This window comes from Gorilla gorilla, chromosome 6 (genome assembly GCF_029281585.2).
Source record: "Gorilla gorilla gorilla isolate KB3781 chromosome 6, NHGRI_mGorGor1-v2.1_pri, whole genome shotgun sequence".
Classification (NCBI taxonomy): domain Eukaryota; kingdom Metazoa; phylum Chordata; class Mammalia; order Primates; family Hominidae; genus Gorilla; species Gorilla gorilla.
This window is the reverse complement of record NC_073230.2, coordinates 21,365,266-21,382,400: the sequence shown is the minus strand read 5'-3', so window position 1 is coordinate 21,382,400 and position 17,135 is coordinate 21,365,266. Positions and strand designations below refer to the sequence as shown.

The window sequence follows — 17,135 nt, the reverse complement described above, 5'->3', positions numbered from 1 at the left end:
TAAAAAGCTGGTTGTTCTTCTGATGATAATAAAGGGTGGTGCAGTAAAAGTACATTGTTCATTTATTAGAAAATTTGATCACATATATGTTCATTAAAAACCCTTCAAAGTAAATTGCATGATGCTACTTTTCATATTGGCCTTTAATTGCATAAAGAAAAAGTTGGCTGTCTCTGCTGAGTATTATCACTCTCAATTACAGTAGAAACTTTGTTCTTAAAAGAAGTTAGTTTGCAAACTTACACAAATTATTCCAAATATTCATACTGTTTTATAAGTTATATCAATTCAGATTCATTGTACATTATGACTCAAAGGGGTCTTCTATTAAATAATTCCTCAGATATTTATTGCATACACTGTTTATGTCCAAGATATGTAAGATTCTAGAAACATAGGCCAGACGCGGTGGCTCATGCCTATAATCCCGGCACTTTGGGAGGCAGAGTTGGGCGGATCACCTGAGGTCGGGAGTTCAAGACCAGCCTGACCAACATGGAGAAACCTCGTCTCTACTGAAAATACAAAATTAGCTGGGCATTGTTGCGCATGCCTGTAATGCCAGCTACTCCGGAGGCTGAGGCAGGAGAATCGCTTGAACCTGGGAGGTGGAGGTTGCTGTGAGCCGAGATCGCGCCATTGCACTCCAGCCTGGGCAACAAGAGCGAGACTCCATCTCAAAAATAAAAGAGAAACATAGACCTGTGCCATTATGGCAGCTGACCAATGCTCAGATATTTTATTACCATTTGTTCTTGCAAACTTGTCTTTTATATTTGCTTTCCTAAGAGGTTCACCAGAGCCTGAAATTATGAGCTAGCTCAATTGAAACTGCAAAGTTTTATAGAAAAGGTCTCTTGTAGAAGGTAACTATTAAAGCATAATGAGTTCAGATAAGACAGTATTGATCGATCTGAGTTTTATTTTATAGTTTAGTTTTGTTTTTGCATTTTCTCCTTACAAGTACTGTGTATCCACAGCATAATTATTTAACATATTGAGGAATTTCTAGTCAATGGCAGTTAGATATAGAATTGCCATTGCCTTTCAGCATTAATCAGAATTGTGACTGTGAAATCGTCACTGTTTTATATGCCATATCTGACATCCACAAATCAATAATAAAGGAATTGCCTGAATATTTTGTGTTTCTTTTGGGGGATGAAAAGTCCCCACAGTGATATATGGCATATGCAATAAATTCTGGTACTTCCATCGCTATACAGAAAATATTATTGAGTACAGCATTTCATGGGGGAATAGTATCATTGTTTTCTTCATTCATGAGAATGAGTTAGGTGAACCATTTCACAAAAGAAGTGGGTTTTTCTTCAGAAATACTGATAAAGAACATAGGTGGAACCAAACATGCAATTCATTATATGAACACTGTTGACTTTGCTTTAAAGCAAGAGCAGCCTTGTGCAGCATATATTCCTTTACTCCTTGTAAAAGATTTTTGCAGCTGGATATAATTCCGTTGCATTGATGGAGCAACAGAATAAATTATTACATAATTTAATTCAAAAAGAAATATTTCTTTCTAAAGAAAAAAAGTGTACTGATGATTGCTTTTTATTTTATTTTACTTATTTTTTTTGAGACAGGGTCTCACTCTGTCAGCCAGGCTGGAATGCAGTGGCACAATCTGGGCTCACTGCAACCTCTGCCTCCCGAGTTCAAGCGATCCTCTCACCTCAGTCTCGTGAATATCTGAGCCTACAGACATGCATCACCACGCCCAGCTAATTTTTTGTATTTTTAGTAGAGACGGGGTTTCACCGTGTTGCTCAGGCTGGTCTTAAACTCCCGTGCTTAAGCGATCCTCCCACCTCAGCCTCCCAAAGTGCTAGGATCACGGGCATGAGCCACTGCGCCCAGCAAAATGAAATACAGCATTCTAACTTAGAAATGCCCTGTTGTTAAAAAAAATTTAAGAAAATTTAGTTTTAGTAAAATATTTTATAGATGACCAAAATTAGTTAAATCACATTCCTGAAAGTTACACATAGGAAAGCAGTTTAAAATCATAATATAAAATCAAGCTTACTCATTTTATTCTTTTGTAACTGTGTTTAGAAGTTAGACTATAATAGGATTTTATTCCTAATAACATTATTTTTTACTTATTCTCTAAGAAAGTTTAAATATATCAGACATTTTAATTTACCTCATTAATCTTCATTATCCCATGTGGGGAAGTTAATGCCAAGCATCATTTATTTAATATAATAAAATGAAAATAAAGTAAAAGCATTGCCTTCTTAAAATCCCACCACAAATAAAAGCAAGCCAGGTGTAGTCTCTACCTTATTAAGCTGATGTTAGTTGTTGTTTTAAAATCTTACATAATATAAAAGAAGAATATAATATCAGAAGTATTTAATGATTTAGGAAAGATCTATCAAACTTTCTCAAATAGATATATCAAGAATAGATGGAAAAAATACCACTGGTTTTTTGGACGTAATTTTCCCTATACTAAGTTGTTTGTATATGCATTAAAAATACACATTTAATATTTGTTCTGTTACAAGGTTTTGCATTAATCATCCTATTTTCTGTTTAAGGGTGTTGTGATTTTGAAGTTTATCTGTTCTGGATTTAAACAACAATAGCAACAACAAAGTTTTCATTTCCATTTGACTTAAGTCTAAAATATCTTTTCTTCCTTTGGATTAGAAACTTTTTTAAAAAATTGCTCCAAAGAAAGAAATGTTCTCTCTTCTTTTGTCCCCTGGGTAGTGCCTATGATCAGAAGCCACAAGTGGGAATGAGGCCCTCCAACCCCCCCACACCATCCAGCACGCCAGTGTCCCCACTGCATCATGCATCTCCAAACTCAACTCATACACCGAAACCTGACCGGGCCTTCCCAGCTCACCTCCCTCCATCGCAGTCCATACCAGATAGCAGCTACCCCATGGACCACAGGTAACCTGCAGATACCAGTTTTCTAGAAACTGTTTTTTGCGTTCTTGGAAGAAATTTCTATTAACAATTCTGAAGGCCTAGAGTAGATTTAAGGTGAGCCTATTAATTTTGCACATCTGTGCAAAATATTTTTAGAAAGAGCTCACTCTATCTATACTTATAATTTGTGGAGAAAGTCATTTATAAACATTCCTTTTATAAACATTTAAGTTGGTTGCTAAAATGGAAAATTAATCTATCTACTGACATTTGAGCATTTCCCTTTCGCCTTGCTTGAATTAAATTGCTTCACTTAAACTTTAAATCAGATCATCCCATTTTTATGAGCATATGTGTGTACTTGTTCTGTAAAGTTAGGAGACTAATTTTAGTAGGTAGCTTATGGAATTAGGTTTTCTACCTTGTATTGAATGGTTCAGCTGTACATAGTTTTGCAGAATATAACTTATTTGATTAAAACTGTTGACCATCTTTTCCAGGTGATTAATATTTAATATCAGTAGACGCATGACTCTGGACACTGAGAATATACAATTAAAGAGATAGAGACTCAATTAGTATTACTTAGAAAGGAGCAAGGCAAGAAACAGAGCACAGATCTAAGGAGAATACTGCATTAGGTAATTCATGACTCCTTGAGATTAAGAAATTCATATTTAAATAAAATATTAAATAAAACCTGTAGAGGTTCTGAGATGTACTACCTTAATATACAGCTTAAAATCCAGGTTGCTCATATACAGCATCTCTCCTTCATTATCTCTTCTGCCTTGTGCTTCTGTATGCAGTGGTGTGCTGGTAAATGTTTAGCAACAGCCTGCATGAGAGAAAAACAAAACGCCCTCATCAGTAGCTTTTGCTGGGTCTGTGATGTACATATTGCTTTCGTGGCCCACTATGAGCCATCACTGTGACAACCCTGAATGCCGAGTTGCAAAGATGCAATAGCACAGGGAAATGTAGTATTTCTAGCATACGGATACCAGAGACATAAGTAACCTCAGGTGTATAATTGGTAATGAAATGTAGTAAGATAATTAGAAAGTGATGAGTTTTGCATTTTTATCTTCTGTTTTTAACATATTTTTTGATTGTGAAGTTATATAATTTAACTCTTAATAGGGGCTGTGTTTAAGAACTGGCTCAAAAAATTCCTGCAAGTTTGACAATAAGTCAGTGCAAACTGGGTCTGAGACACCATTGTAAAAATAACTCAGCCAAAGGAATCTTCTAGATCAGCAGAGGAAAGCAGAAGATGTGCCACTGGCAACTTTCTGAAAATAAGGGAGCACTCAAATCTGCTTTTTATAGGTTTTTTCATGGGACTCAACTCAAATTCAGAAACTCATTTTGCTATAAAGGGCATAAGATGAAAGCGTTCTTTACAATGTGATACAAAGCCTTGTCTTTTCCACCCTTGTTTCCATCACTAAGTCCTCTTGTGGGGCAGTTATTAAATGCTTCCTATTATCTTTTTCTTCTCACCCCGTAGCCTTGAGACTTTGTCAGAGTGCAATGGTATGTGCATCTGTGTAAACAGTTTTGTAAATACAGATGAAAGAATTCTTATTGCAGGGTGGGCCATTAAACAGATGGACATTGTGCAGAGCTAAAAGGGAACAAAAAAGTATGAACAAACAAAGTTTTATTTTCTCCACTACTGGTGACTTCTGAGTTCTTGATTACTGAATCTCACTCTTCTGATCAGTGCCAGAATTATAGATTGTATAATTCGCTTTTTGTGCAAACTGGTTATTTCTTAGGGAAGGTGACTGCTGAATAAGCAGTGTGCCTGGTTTTAGGTGACCTAACTTGAAATGCTTTAGCCAAATTCATTTTAGTTTCTCTACTTGAAGTCAAATATTTGAGACTGAGAACAGCCGGCCCGGAACTCCAAGAGGGAAGCTCGGGGTCTTTTCCCACTGACCCCTGACTGAGTTTTGAGGACAGTACCAGCTGGCCAGTCCCAGGAAAATCTCTAAAGCCGTATGTTTCTGAGGAGGATTTCTTAGAGGGCTCTGGCCAACAAATGACAGTCCCTCAGTTATAAATGGCAAATTTGCTCTGGGAACAGATCCTTTCCCCAAAACACCCCCTCCAGCCAGGCACCCCACTTCACTCTGGGAATGCTTTACGGCCAACTGGCCTGCACCCTGCTTCCTTTCCTCAGCCTCACTCTGCTCCTGGGGCCAGCCCTTTGGCACTTTTTCCTGAACCCACTGTGCAGGAGCCCTGTCTCTCTTTCTCAGTGTTTCCACCACTTACACCCTGTTTTTCTTTATCTGGGAGTTCATCAGCATGTTCTCCTTATCTGTTAACTCCTTTCCAGAAGCTTCTTGAATCACTTTCTCTTTACCATTGGTCAGTGGCTCCTAAGAATTGCACCAAAACCTTGCAACTTCCTGAGAAGCCTGCGTGTTTGATATATACATGTTCCCCAGCAACTTCCAACTGGAATCAGGTCGACTCGTAAAAACAAATGGCTTGATTCCTTACAAAGCTTTCAGTTACAAGTATTATTAACTTCCTTTTAAGGCTTCACAAGTGAGCCAGTTTCTTATTTTAACCTCAAGTTACAATTTTCTGATTCACTCCTTGACAGTTCTTAATGATAATTTCTGTTTCTTTTTTTGGCTAATGAAATAAGCAAGAGAAGGGAAATGAATGCAGTGCCAGTCAGCCTAACTGCTCTGCAATATCCGAGTTTCTAAGTTTATTTTCTGCAGGTGTAGGTGGAAGTTCAGTGCTTTCCATGACCACCAGTGAGCCTAGAGTTAAATCACAGGATGGAGTGTTCTTAGAAATGCTAAAGCAATGGCTTTGCCATTCTTTAGCTTTTACCTTATTTTCATTTAACATTACCGAAATTAAATGCTAACTTTCCAAATTAAAGTCTCAGGAATGCTTTTAGTGGGGGGGTTAATAGGCTTATATTTGCTCATAGAAATGTTTTATAGGTTATTTTTAAGCACTCCTGGGGCATTTTTAGAGCACTTTTAAATCTTTAATTAATCCACATCTTTGTGGTGGGTCAATGATATTATGGATGAGAAACACAGAACAGAACGATTATGTGATTAGCCAATCGTTATAAAGAATAACCAAGAACGAAGAGGCATAGGACTCATTTCTAGCCTTCTGCTGAGGCCTCAGAACTTCCTCATGTCCTAACAGCGGGACTTGCCCCAAACCTATACAACACTATATGTTATTTTCACCTTTGGAGATCAGCTGTGCATTTATGCTTATTTTTATCAACCTGATACTGTATTTGAATCTATTGGAAGCCAATATGGTCTGCATTGCTGTTTGACAGTAAAGAGGTAGTCTTTTTACAACCAGCTTGGGTTTGAGTCCTTATAATACCTAGTTTTGTTTCTTACTAGAACGCAATGTTAATTAGGACATTGTTGAGGAATTGAAAGTCCTGCTGATTTGAGAAAAAAGTCATTCCTCTCTTGCTTCCTCAGCAGGTTTTTGTTTGGTTGGTTTTTTGTTTATTGATCAGTTTGGTAACAGAATTAAAAGATAGAGGATGCAGTTTGAGATCTTTTTCTGGTATATAATCATTTAAGACTCTTGTGTGGAAATTATCAGTGATCCAGTTGATTTAGGACTAGGCATTTTAGCCATTAATCGTTGTGTGTGTGTGTGTGTGTGTGTGTAAAATCCTCAAAGTTTTTCATTGCTCTCCAATCCTTACTCAAAGTACATCTTTAATTCATATACTGCAACAGTGCTGCAAAAGACTGATTAGAAAGGGAATATAAGTCATATGATTAAAAACATAGAGCTACTAATCCAGGAAAGAAAAATGTAATGCTTGTTAAAGATTTACGCTTCAGGTCAGCTGGTATCATGTTCATTCACTAAGAAATGAAAAACCGTATCCGTATTTTAAAGAATGTTCCATGTTACCATTTCGTCTGAAACACACTCTCTTATTCCCTAGATTTCGCCGCCAGCTTTCTGAACCCTGTAACTCCTTTCCTCCTTTGCCGACAATGCCAAGGGAAGGACGTCCTATGTACCAACGCCAGATGTCTGAGCCAAACATCCCCTTCCCACCACAAGGCTTTAAGCAGGAGTACCACGACCCAGTGTATGAACACAACACCATGGTTGGCAGTGCGGCCAGCCAAAGCTTTCCCCCTCCTCTGATGATTAAACAGGAACCCAGAGATTTTGCATATGACTCAGGTAGGCCTGTGCTCTGCGCAAATTACATTCAAGGCACTTTTTCACCTCCCTTGTCACATTGGTTAGTGTTGGTATCAGACTAGGTAGCTCCTGACCATTTTTTAATAAGATCTTTCAGATTTTGTCCTTTCACTGAAACTTCATCTACGTGTAAAGATTTGAACTATCAGGTCATTTTGACATGAGGTGATGGTTGAAATAGTGTCTGGAAACAAAACCAGTTTAAAGAAAAATACACTTTACAGAATTATGCACAGTCTCAGCTCGAGAGGGACATTGCAATTTTTTTTCTTAATTCTGCACTTTTTTTCTTCTTATTTTGCTACTACAGTGCTACTTAATAAAAATGTTTACAGAAAGTAATATTCTTCTGAACTAGGTCACATATTGCTTATAACATTTAAAAAAAAATTACTGGGGTCCCGGTGCGGTGGCTCACGCCTGTAATCTCAGCACTTTGGGAGGCTGAGACCGGTGGATCACGAGGTCAGGAGATCGAGGCCACCCTGGCTAACATGGTGAAACCCCATCTCTACTAAAAGTACAAAAAATTAGCCAGGCATGGTGGCACGTGCCTGTAGTCCCAGCTACTCAGGAGGCTGAGGCAAGAGAATCGCTTGAACCCGGAAGGCAGAGGTTGCAGTGAGCCGAGATCGCACCACTGCACTCCAGCCTGGGTGACAGAGAGAGACTCTGTCTCAAAAATCTCAAAAAAAAAAAAAAAAAAAAAAAATTATTGGTGGCAAAGATTCTAAGTGTTCGTAAATAAGAATTCTTACATATTAAGAGGGGAATAACAGATTATTCGTAGAGTTTAGCTTTGTCTCTGTGAGCTAGAAAGTAGTACAAAGCAGCGGATCAAGTGGGGGAGTGGAGTTTCCTGAAAGGAGGGAGGGTTTAAAATCTTTTCCAGTCTGGTGGCTCACGCCTGTAATCCCAGCACTTTGGGAGGCCGAGGTGGGCGGATTACGAGGTCAGGAGATTGAGACCATCCTGGCTAACACGGTGAAACCCTGTCTGTACTAAAAACACAAAAAATTAACCGGGCATGCTGGCACGTGCATGTAGTCCCAGCTACTTGGTAGGCTGAGGCAGGAAAGTTGCTTGAACCCAGGAGGTGGTGGTTGCAGTGAGCCAAGATTGCGCCACTGCACTCTAGCCTGGGTGACAGAATAAGACTCCGTCTCAAAAAAAAATTTTTTTCCAAATAGTACCACCAACTTTGCCAATATTTGAACCTTGAGATTTTAAAAGAATTACTTAACCCTGCTGAGTTTTTCCTTCTATAATCTGCCAAATCAGGACATCTGTTTTTAACACATCTCAGGTATTTTGAAAAATAATCTATGAAATAAAAGCTAATGTTTATAAGGTTACCATGTACCTGTAAAATATTGTTAACATTATTGTATCTGTGGTCAATAGATGGTTGTGGACGTGGAAATATTTGAGAACAGTTTCATTTCCTTTTGTCTGGATATAAAGTTTGGGCATTCTTTATGAAGGGAGTATTGCGTCCTCTGCTGAGTTTTTCTATCATCAGTCTACTTGAGTAAAGAAAACTACCTCCAGGTCTTGAGTTACCAGTTTGCGTATAAGATTACCTGCTTGATAATGAACTGCCCTTAAGGCTCTGCAAAAGAGAGCCCTGTGACTTAGAAGTCTCCCTCTGGTCATCCTTCTACACTGGCCAATAGGTTCAAAGGACGAAGGGAATTGGCCCCTTTGAGGCATGCCTCAACTTCTAGAAAGCATGCAAGCTCCCCAAAACCTATGAATTCTCTGCCCAAGTGGCCTTGAGTCTACTTCCAGGGCCTGAGCAAGTTCATCCCAGGCCCTATTTTCTGAAAGCAGAGCACATTGCTCCTATATATAGTGCTAGGTTCAAGGGTGGCTAAAGGGCAGTTGTTCGTGAAGGCATGAGGATGGATCTTGATGTGTGAAACTCTCACAGTGTGGCCCAATATTGAGCTCAAGGATAGGAAGAGAGACAAAAAGTCGGGTGTGTCAGGATCTGAAGACTGGGTACTAGCTCTCTCCATACCACATACTCTTCCAGGCTCATTTTAGAGACTTCCTCAGCTACTAAACTTGACATGGCTGAGAGGTTGTTATGGTATACAGTTGCAAAGATGAGAAGACACCTTATTTATCAGTTTGCTTGGCCGATTTATAATTTAAGAAATTTTAACAGATTGTATAAGAGTCTTTATTTGAATTTTTGCCCCGGGGACTGTAATTTGGGGAGTATCTTGAAATTCCCATTGTGGTTTCAGTTTAGAACCTTTTGTGTCATCCACTGGTGTCTCTAATTAAGAACCCTGCAATACAGTGGGCTTTATTATAAATAGTACACATTTATCTCTGTAAATTTCAAATCCTGTTAATTGATATTATCCTTATTCCCCAAACCACATTTTAATTTGTTGTAGTTTTTAAAATTCATCATGATTTCAAGAAACTTTATGTGGAAATCATATAAATTATCTCAAATAATCATTCCAAAGAACATGTATAGCATAGCACTTAAAATATTTCTTTTTGTGCTCTAGAAATGAATTTTTTTTGAGACGGAGTCTCGCTCTGTCACCCAGGCTTGAGTGCAGTGGTGTATTCTCAGCTCACTGCAACCTCCGCCCCCCGGGTCCGAGCAATTCTCCTGCCTCAGCCTCCCGAGTAACTGGGATTACAGGCACCCACCACCACACCCGGCTGATTTTTGTAGTTTTAGTAGAGACGGGGTTTCACCATGTTGTCCAGGCTGGTCTCAAACTCCTGACCTCTGGTGATTGGGCCGCCTTGGCCTCCCAAAATGCTGGGATTACTGGTGTGAGCCACCATGCCCTGCCTAGAAATGTTTTTATATGTATAATACTAAAAAGAGCAACATTGAAACTCCTCTTTTTTTTTTGAGATGGAGTCTCGCTCTGTTGCCAGGCTGGAGTGCAGTGGCACGATCTCGGCTCACCGCAACCTCCGTCTCCCAGGTTCAAGCGATTCTCCTGCCTCAGCCTCCAGAGTAGCTGGGATTACAGGCATGCGCCACCATGCCTGGCTAATTTTGTATTTTTAGTAGAGACAGGGTTTCTCCATGTTGGTCAGGCTGGTCTCAATCTCTTGACCTAGTGATCTGCCCGCCTCGGCCTGCCAAAGTGCTAGGATTACAAGCGTGAGCCACCACGCCCAGCCTGAAACTGTTTTCTTGATTCTGTGATTGCTCCCTGTATATCTTCTCCTCATATTTATATTGTATATACAGTTATATGTAGTGTGGTATTGAGAATGTATAACTTTTCTTAAGAAGATGTGAACCTAATGGAAAAGAGATTTTAAAATTCTAATAAGGGCGAAATACAGCATCTTGTGCTGTAAGAATTACATTCATACATAATATGGACTTCAGAGCCAGTCACTATTTGACCCTCAAAAGCACAGATTGAGTCATATATAATCTTCAAAACATAGTCCAGCATCGTTTGTCGAAGGTATGTATGGCATCTCTTTTGTAAGTTAAGTATGCCATGTCTTGCGGATTACTTGTAAAATTCTTACCTAAAAAGCTGTTAATTTTATATTGCATTCTCCCTTTTAAATTATATTTAAAATTACCAAAGTTGTATACCGCCTTTGAGTTCTAATTTCAATATTGCCAGTAGGATACAGTTGTGTTTTGCTTGAATAGTTAAATGGTAAAATTATATCTTTCTGACAGGATTTAAAATAAATATAGTAACCCCATAACCAGGGCCTATGAAAACTTAATCTGTGGGTATCAAAATGTATTTTACTTGCCACGAAATTGCTGCAGTTAAGTTGACACATATGTATATGTCATACATTGCAATCAACAAATATGATTCGTAGATATTTTGTTTGGTTGTCATTAATTTTTTCATCCTTGCTGAAGGTACACTTAATAACCTTTGAGGAAATCTAATGCATTTATCACTGAATCAGTGATTTCTTTTTTCACCTATTGGTGTTGAACAAATAGCACATTAGGAAGCACATAGATTTATATGTGGTTTAAAAACAATGTAAAAAGCATTTTCTTTATTTGTATTTGTATTTTGAGATGTAGTTTCATCCTGTCGCCCAGGCTGGAGTGCAGTGGTGTGATTTCGGCTCACTGCAACCTCCACCTCCCAGGTTCAAGCAGTTCTCCTGCCTTAGCCTCCCGAGTAGCTGGGACTACAGGCATGTGCCACCATGCCCAGCTGATTTTTCTATGTTTTAAATTAGAGACAGGGGTTCATCATGTTGGCTAGGCTGGTCTCAAACGCCTGACCTCCAGTGATCTGCCAGCCTCAGCCTCCCAAAGTGCTGGGATTACAGGCATGAGCCACTGCGCCCTGCCGTAAAAAGCATTTTCTAAGTCAGTTAACTCAGCATCTATGATCCAAAGGCTGTTCTTACGGAAGACCTTTAGAACTCTTTATTGCTTAATTCTATACACCATAAATGTTGTGAAAATAAAAGAAGCCTCGTAAGGGAAAAGGTAGCTTATGATTGTGCTCTAATAAAGCCTGACGTTAATTATGACATGGGAAATGGAAGGTCTATTAGTTGTAATTATAATTACAGGAATGCAATTTCAACTGCCTAATATTTAAGATAAAAAAATGCAAAATACTATGTTAGTAGAGTATAAATTTTTATTCAGGAGAAAAGAAAAAAACTTCAATCAGAAGACAGTGAGGAAACAAGAAATAGATATTTAGGGCCAGTTTAATGAACCAGTACAGTATGATCATGATTGTATCATGATACTAGGTTCTAAAAGATCCAGTCCAATCCATCTATTATTGTCCCTTTCCTTCTCTTCTCTAGCCTATTATGCTGCATAAAGCAGTACACATTTTTTGTTGTTGTTGGTTGGTTGTTTTTTTCTAAACCCAACATGATATTTTTTTTCATGCCCTTATGGTCAAATGCCCACAAAAGAAGTGTTAAATACACATTGAGTGCTTCATCTGGAGTGCCTCATGGAGATTCCCGTAGAAAGTATCGTATTTTCTAAGAGTCAAGACTGTTTTCCCATTTTCATGACCACATATAAGGTTTTGCAAATTCAGAATGTCCAGTGACGCAAATATTTTAGATGTTTATAGCAATATATTTTATTAGAGCTGAATGTGTTAGTTGGTTGATATTTTGCTTTTTTTGTTTCATTTTATTTTACTTTTTGATATCTTACAGTAGATTTTTTTAGGGGGTAGTGAGCACATGAAACTAAACTTTGACTTTAGAGAATATCAGCACACAATGTTCACATGGTAATTTCACTCTCAGGAATTTATTCTAAGAAATAGTGAAAGATGCATAGTGAATGTTTGAGAGAGACAGAAAGCAAAATATTAAAAATATATAATAGGTGAATGGTAAAGTAAGTTATGGGTACTTGTAAAAGAAATATTATGCAGCCATTAGAAGTCAGATTTTTGAAAAATATTTAATGAAATGAGACTACTGAGTTTTTAAAAGTATGCAAGGCATAACTCATGCAAATTAAGAGCCAGTACAGAAATACCTTGGCTATATATAGGTGGTGATATTATAGGTGATATTTTGTATCTGTGAAGTATTAATATTTTATATTTTAACAATGCTTATGTGCTGCTTTCCTAATCAAACAGAATGAGTATTTAAAAAAAAAATCAATCGGGCCAGGCGCGGTGGCTCATGCCTGTAATCCCAGCACTTTAGGAGGGCAAGGTGGGCAGATCACGAGGTCAGGAGATCAAGACCACGGTGAAACCCCGTCTCTACTAAAAAAAAAATACAAAAAATTAGCCGGGCGCAGTGGCGGGCCCCTGTAGTCCCAGCTACTCGGGAGGCTGAGGCAGGAGAATGGTGTGAACCAGGGAGGTGTAGCTTGCAGTGAGCTGAGATCGCGCCACCGCACTCCAGCCTGGGCAACAGAGCGAGACTCTGTCTCAAAAAAAAAAAAAAAAATCAATTAATTTATAGTTGAAGAAGAGAAGTGTCCAAACTCATTACGTCAGTCCTATAAGTGAAAACAAGTAAAGGATGTTTAGTCTCATACATTGTAAGCATAAATAACTTTCTATTGGTTTGTGTCTAGTAGTGCCTTAGAGGAGGGAGGGAAAATAATGCCTTACTTAGTGAGATTCATGTTCACTTTGCACAGTGCTTGCAATGCTACCATTAGGGTTTTATTCCTTTGCACATTGTAGTGTATTAAAAATCTTAACCCAGTAGTTGGTTGGAGGAGTAATGTACATTAATAAGGTGTTTTTAGCCCTTAAGACCTATTCTGTTATCCTAATAGGTTTAAACAATGCTTCTCGGCCATGTGGTGGAGCAACTTAATCAGAGTAGGGAATGAAGAGAGGGAAAGAAGAACTTTCAAAGGCAAGAGGAAGATAGCTAAAATAGGAAAATAAAGGACAATGCTACATACTTTGAGCTTAGAGAGAGCAGGAAATAAAAGCAGAGGGTAGGGGTGAGAACTCAACATCATATGTTTGCCGAAGAAACGGTTTTTGCATTTTTAAGTTGTGTTTCTTAAGGCCACTCCTGCTGCTACTCATGAGGCCTTTTTTCAATTTGGAGGCACGTAACTCTTTGGCAGCAAATGTTGTTCGTGCTATTTTAAATTGGGAAGTTGACACAAATAAATGTTTCATAGAATTCTAAATCCTTTTATCATGAAAGCTCTTGAAGTTCACCTACTTCAAACTTCTTCTCCACACCCAAATTTTACAGATAAATATCTGAGGTTCATCCAAATGAAGTAACTTACCATCAGTTACAGATATATTGTGAAGCAGCCAAAACTAAAATTAGGATTTTCTAATTCTTAGTTTAGTGAAGAGTTCATGATTTGTCTTTCTACATAATTGTTCAGATTAGAGGGAAATACTGAGTTTTTGTATGGTTTTCGAAGGATCTTCATGATCCAGGGCATCTGCTTGAAGATAGGTGGTGTGCTTTCACTAATTTGGGAGGAGCACATTTCACATTAAATAGTGCCCACATTTTACTCTAAATGTTAGGTGTTCACCGTAGTGAGGTAGAAAAATAGAGCAATTCAATGATATACATGATGAAGATGCATTCTGCTTTCTTGTAAAAAATATACCACGAGCATTCTTAAGAACTGAGATTATCAAAGAAGTGATCTTTTGTAATAGCTCCTTTGAAAAAGACTGAAAAATAATGAGAAGAAAAAGTGGCTAATTAATGGCCCTTCCAAGCTCTAAGTCCTTGATTGCATGAACACAGAGTTTGAGTCTTCTCATTGGACCTCACTCTTTCTTTCTTAATGCCCTTGATGGCTCAGTGGCTTACACTTCACCTTAAGCTGTGCTTTTCAGACCGTTGTCAGCTGAATCCATTTTTCACAAGTAAGCCTATGAGGGACTACAGGAATCTCAAACCGATGTAAAGAAAGCTGTTGTTGAGGAATAGGGTGCTTTTTCCATTCTTCATTTTATTTTATTTTATTTTATTAATTTTTTTTTGAGACAGAGTTTCACTCTTGTTGCCCCAGCTGGAGTACAATGGCACGATCTCAGCTCACCACAACCTCCGCCTCCCTGATTCAAATGATTCTCCTGCCTCAGCCTCCTGAGTAGCTGGGATCACAGGCGTGCGCCACCACCATGCCCGGCTAATTTTGTATTTTTAGTAGAGACGGAGTTTCTCCGTGTTGGTCATGCTGGTCTCAAACTTCCGACCTTAGGTGATCCGCCTGCCTCAGCCTCCCAAAATGCTGGGATAACAGGTGTGAGCCACCGTGCCTGGCCCATTCTTCATTTAAAATCCATCCATTATTCACCCCAACAACCCCTCCCAGGCTCCTCATATACTTCCTTATTACCCTACTAGGGCTTTGACAAAAGCCAGTAGAAAAGCCTGTAAATTTAGAGAACGGTTATCTGTCCTTAGCACATCGAAAAATTATGTGTAGGCAGAAAAATGATGAAATAAATACTGAAAAAATATTTACCTTATGTTAAATATGTTAAAACTGGAATATGTTTAACTTTCATCTGTCAGAGCTGACAAATCTATCTGCTATTCACATAGGCCCAAGCTGGCACTTTAATCAAGAAATTTAAATACTCTTGGGTTTCTAAAATGGCAAGAGAGGATGTTTTTATACTGTGAATGTTATTCTATGTTTTGCTGTGTTGGTGGATACTCATCCTAATCAAATAGTAGGAAAAGTAGTGAAGTAATTCCTAATGCTGCCTGTAGTAGTAAGCATTGCTTGGGCTTCCCCTTGCAGAGTTTATAATATGGTTTGAAAGTGAAAGTTGTAGGATTAAATAATTGGGTAATGGAGCAAGAACAACATGGTTATTTTCTGCATCCATATAAAAATATAAATGTGTAGTGTTTTATAGGTTTGGAGATGATGTGTCAGAGCCTCAATCAACTGACTAAACTTGCACAAAACTTAAGAAAAAAATAACAACATTCAGAGGGCTAAAATATCCCAGTCATTTATTTCTAAACTATACTATTGCATTTATTACTACTACTCATCTAGCAATATCTCAGAAATTGTGTCATCAGGATATTTTACCTTAAAAAACAATTTATTGCTATTTACTTACAAGATGAGATAACGTGTTCTAGGGAAACTAACCTCATACATATTTTCCAATACACTTTTCTTTCATCCTTTCTGAACAATTGGGGCACACATAAACAACCAAAAACATTATCCAGGAAACAGAAAGTATGCAGTGATTACAAAAAGAAAAGCTGTTGAAAGACACTAATTAAACTCAGATGGAACACAGGGAGTAGAAATAAAGGTAACTGATATTTATTTTGAATATTCAAGGCTTACCATAAACTAGCAGGCTTCATTATTTCCAAAATGGAAAGCCCATGATCAATAATTTCTCCCTCTTGAACATTCTATGTGTGTGTGTCTTGTTTTGTTTTGGCTGATGTGTTTTAAAGAGATAGGGTTTCGCTGTCTTGCCCAGGTGAGTTGCTAACTCTTGGCCTCAAGCAATTCTCCCTCCTCAGCCTCACTGTAGTTGGGATTACAGGTGCATGCCACCACTGTCTGAACATTCCAATGTCACTTACTATTCAGTGTCTTCACATTGAAGACATTATTTTATCTTAGTTATTTTTTAAAAATTGTATTATTGCTGGGATTCTAATTAGGCAGCTAAGGAGGAAAGGAAGTAGAATAGTATTTTTCTATTCATATTCCCTTTGAAAGTATGGAAGAGTCACCAAGTTGTTACAAATGTATGCCTTCTTCTCTTCTCAGCAACCACAACAGTCTGTCTCAAGGCCCGCCTCCCTCTTATGTAGTTATAGAAGGCCTAGAATTATAAAAACCACAATATCTAAAACTCTGAACACCTAAACAAATTATTTCAATATAGATAATGCATATACTTCTCAAATCAATCTATTATGAATTTTATATCCAGCCCCTAATAATTATAAATTTGTAATTCATGTATTACGTTGATCAGACTTTAAATATATTGAATAATGGAAGTTAGACAACATATTACAATTATTTTAAATATGAAATATTACATTTGAAGATATTCATCTTCAGTTTGTCATTTTTATTTACATATTTTTGAACCACCTTAAAGAGTAATTCCTTAGAAAATATTGAATATTTTTAAAGCCCTGGAAAAAAAGTTAGCAATAAATTAATAATTCGGTATACGTTCACTCTTTGGTGATTTTCCTCTGTCCCATATTTTTTCTGAATGGTGGGTTCATCTCCCACCTGCCTATGTTAAGTATTTTGGTTTTGAGCTCTAACATATGGCCATAAATTTATTTATTCTGTATAACTGTATTAATCAGATATTAGAAATTGGAGGTTAAATATTTGTCATAATGCCATAATAAATAATCCTTCCCAGGTTTAAAACCAAAGACTGGGCAATTTTTCTGTTTATCCTCTTCCTTTTCTGTAGGCATCGTAAGGATCTGTTGATCAGTGGTTTAGAGATATACACAGGGACTGTTTACTGCAACTT

General features: G+C 37.8%; 1 protein-coding gene across 6 annotated transcripts in view; it reads left to right on the top strand.

Annotated features, from left to right (window-relative positions):
* Positions 1-17,135, top strand: part of ETV1 (ETS variant transcription factor 1) — a 97,490-nt gene that overhangs the window by 51,086 nt on the left and 29,269 nt on the right. For all 6 annotated transcript variants that reach the window (XM_063708391.1, XM_019031592.4, XM_019031593.4 and 3 more), the window contains 2 exons: positions 2,746-2,934; positions 6,887-7,134. In XM_063708391.1, coding sequence (XP_063564461.1) covers positions 2,746-2,934; positions 6,887-7,134 — 437 coding nt within the window. The remainder of the gene's footprint in view (positions 1-2,745; positions 2,935-6,886; positions 7,135-17,135) is intronic.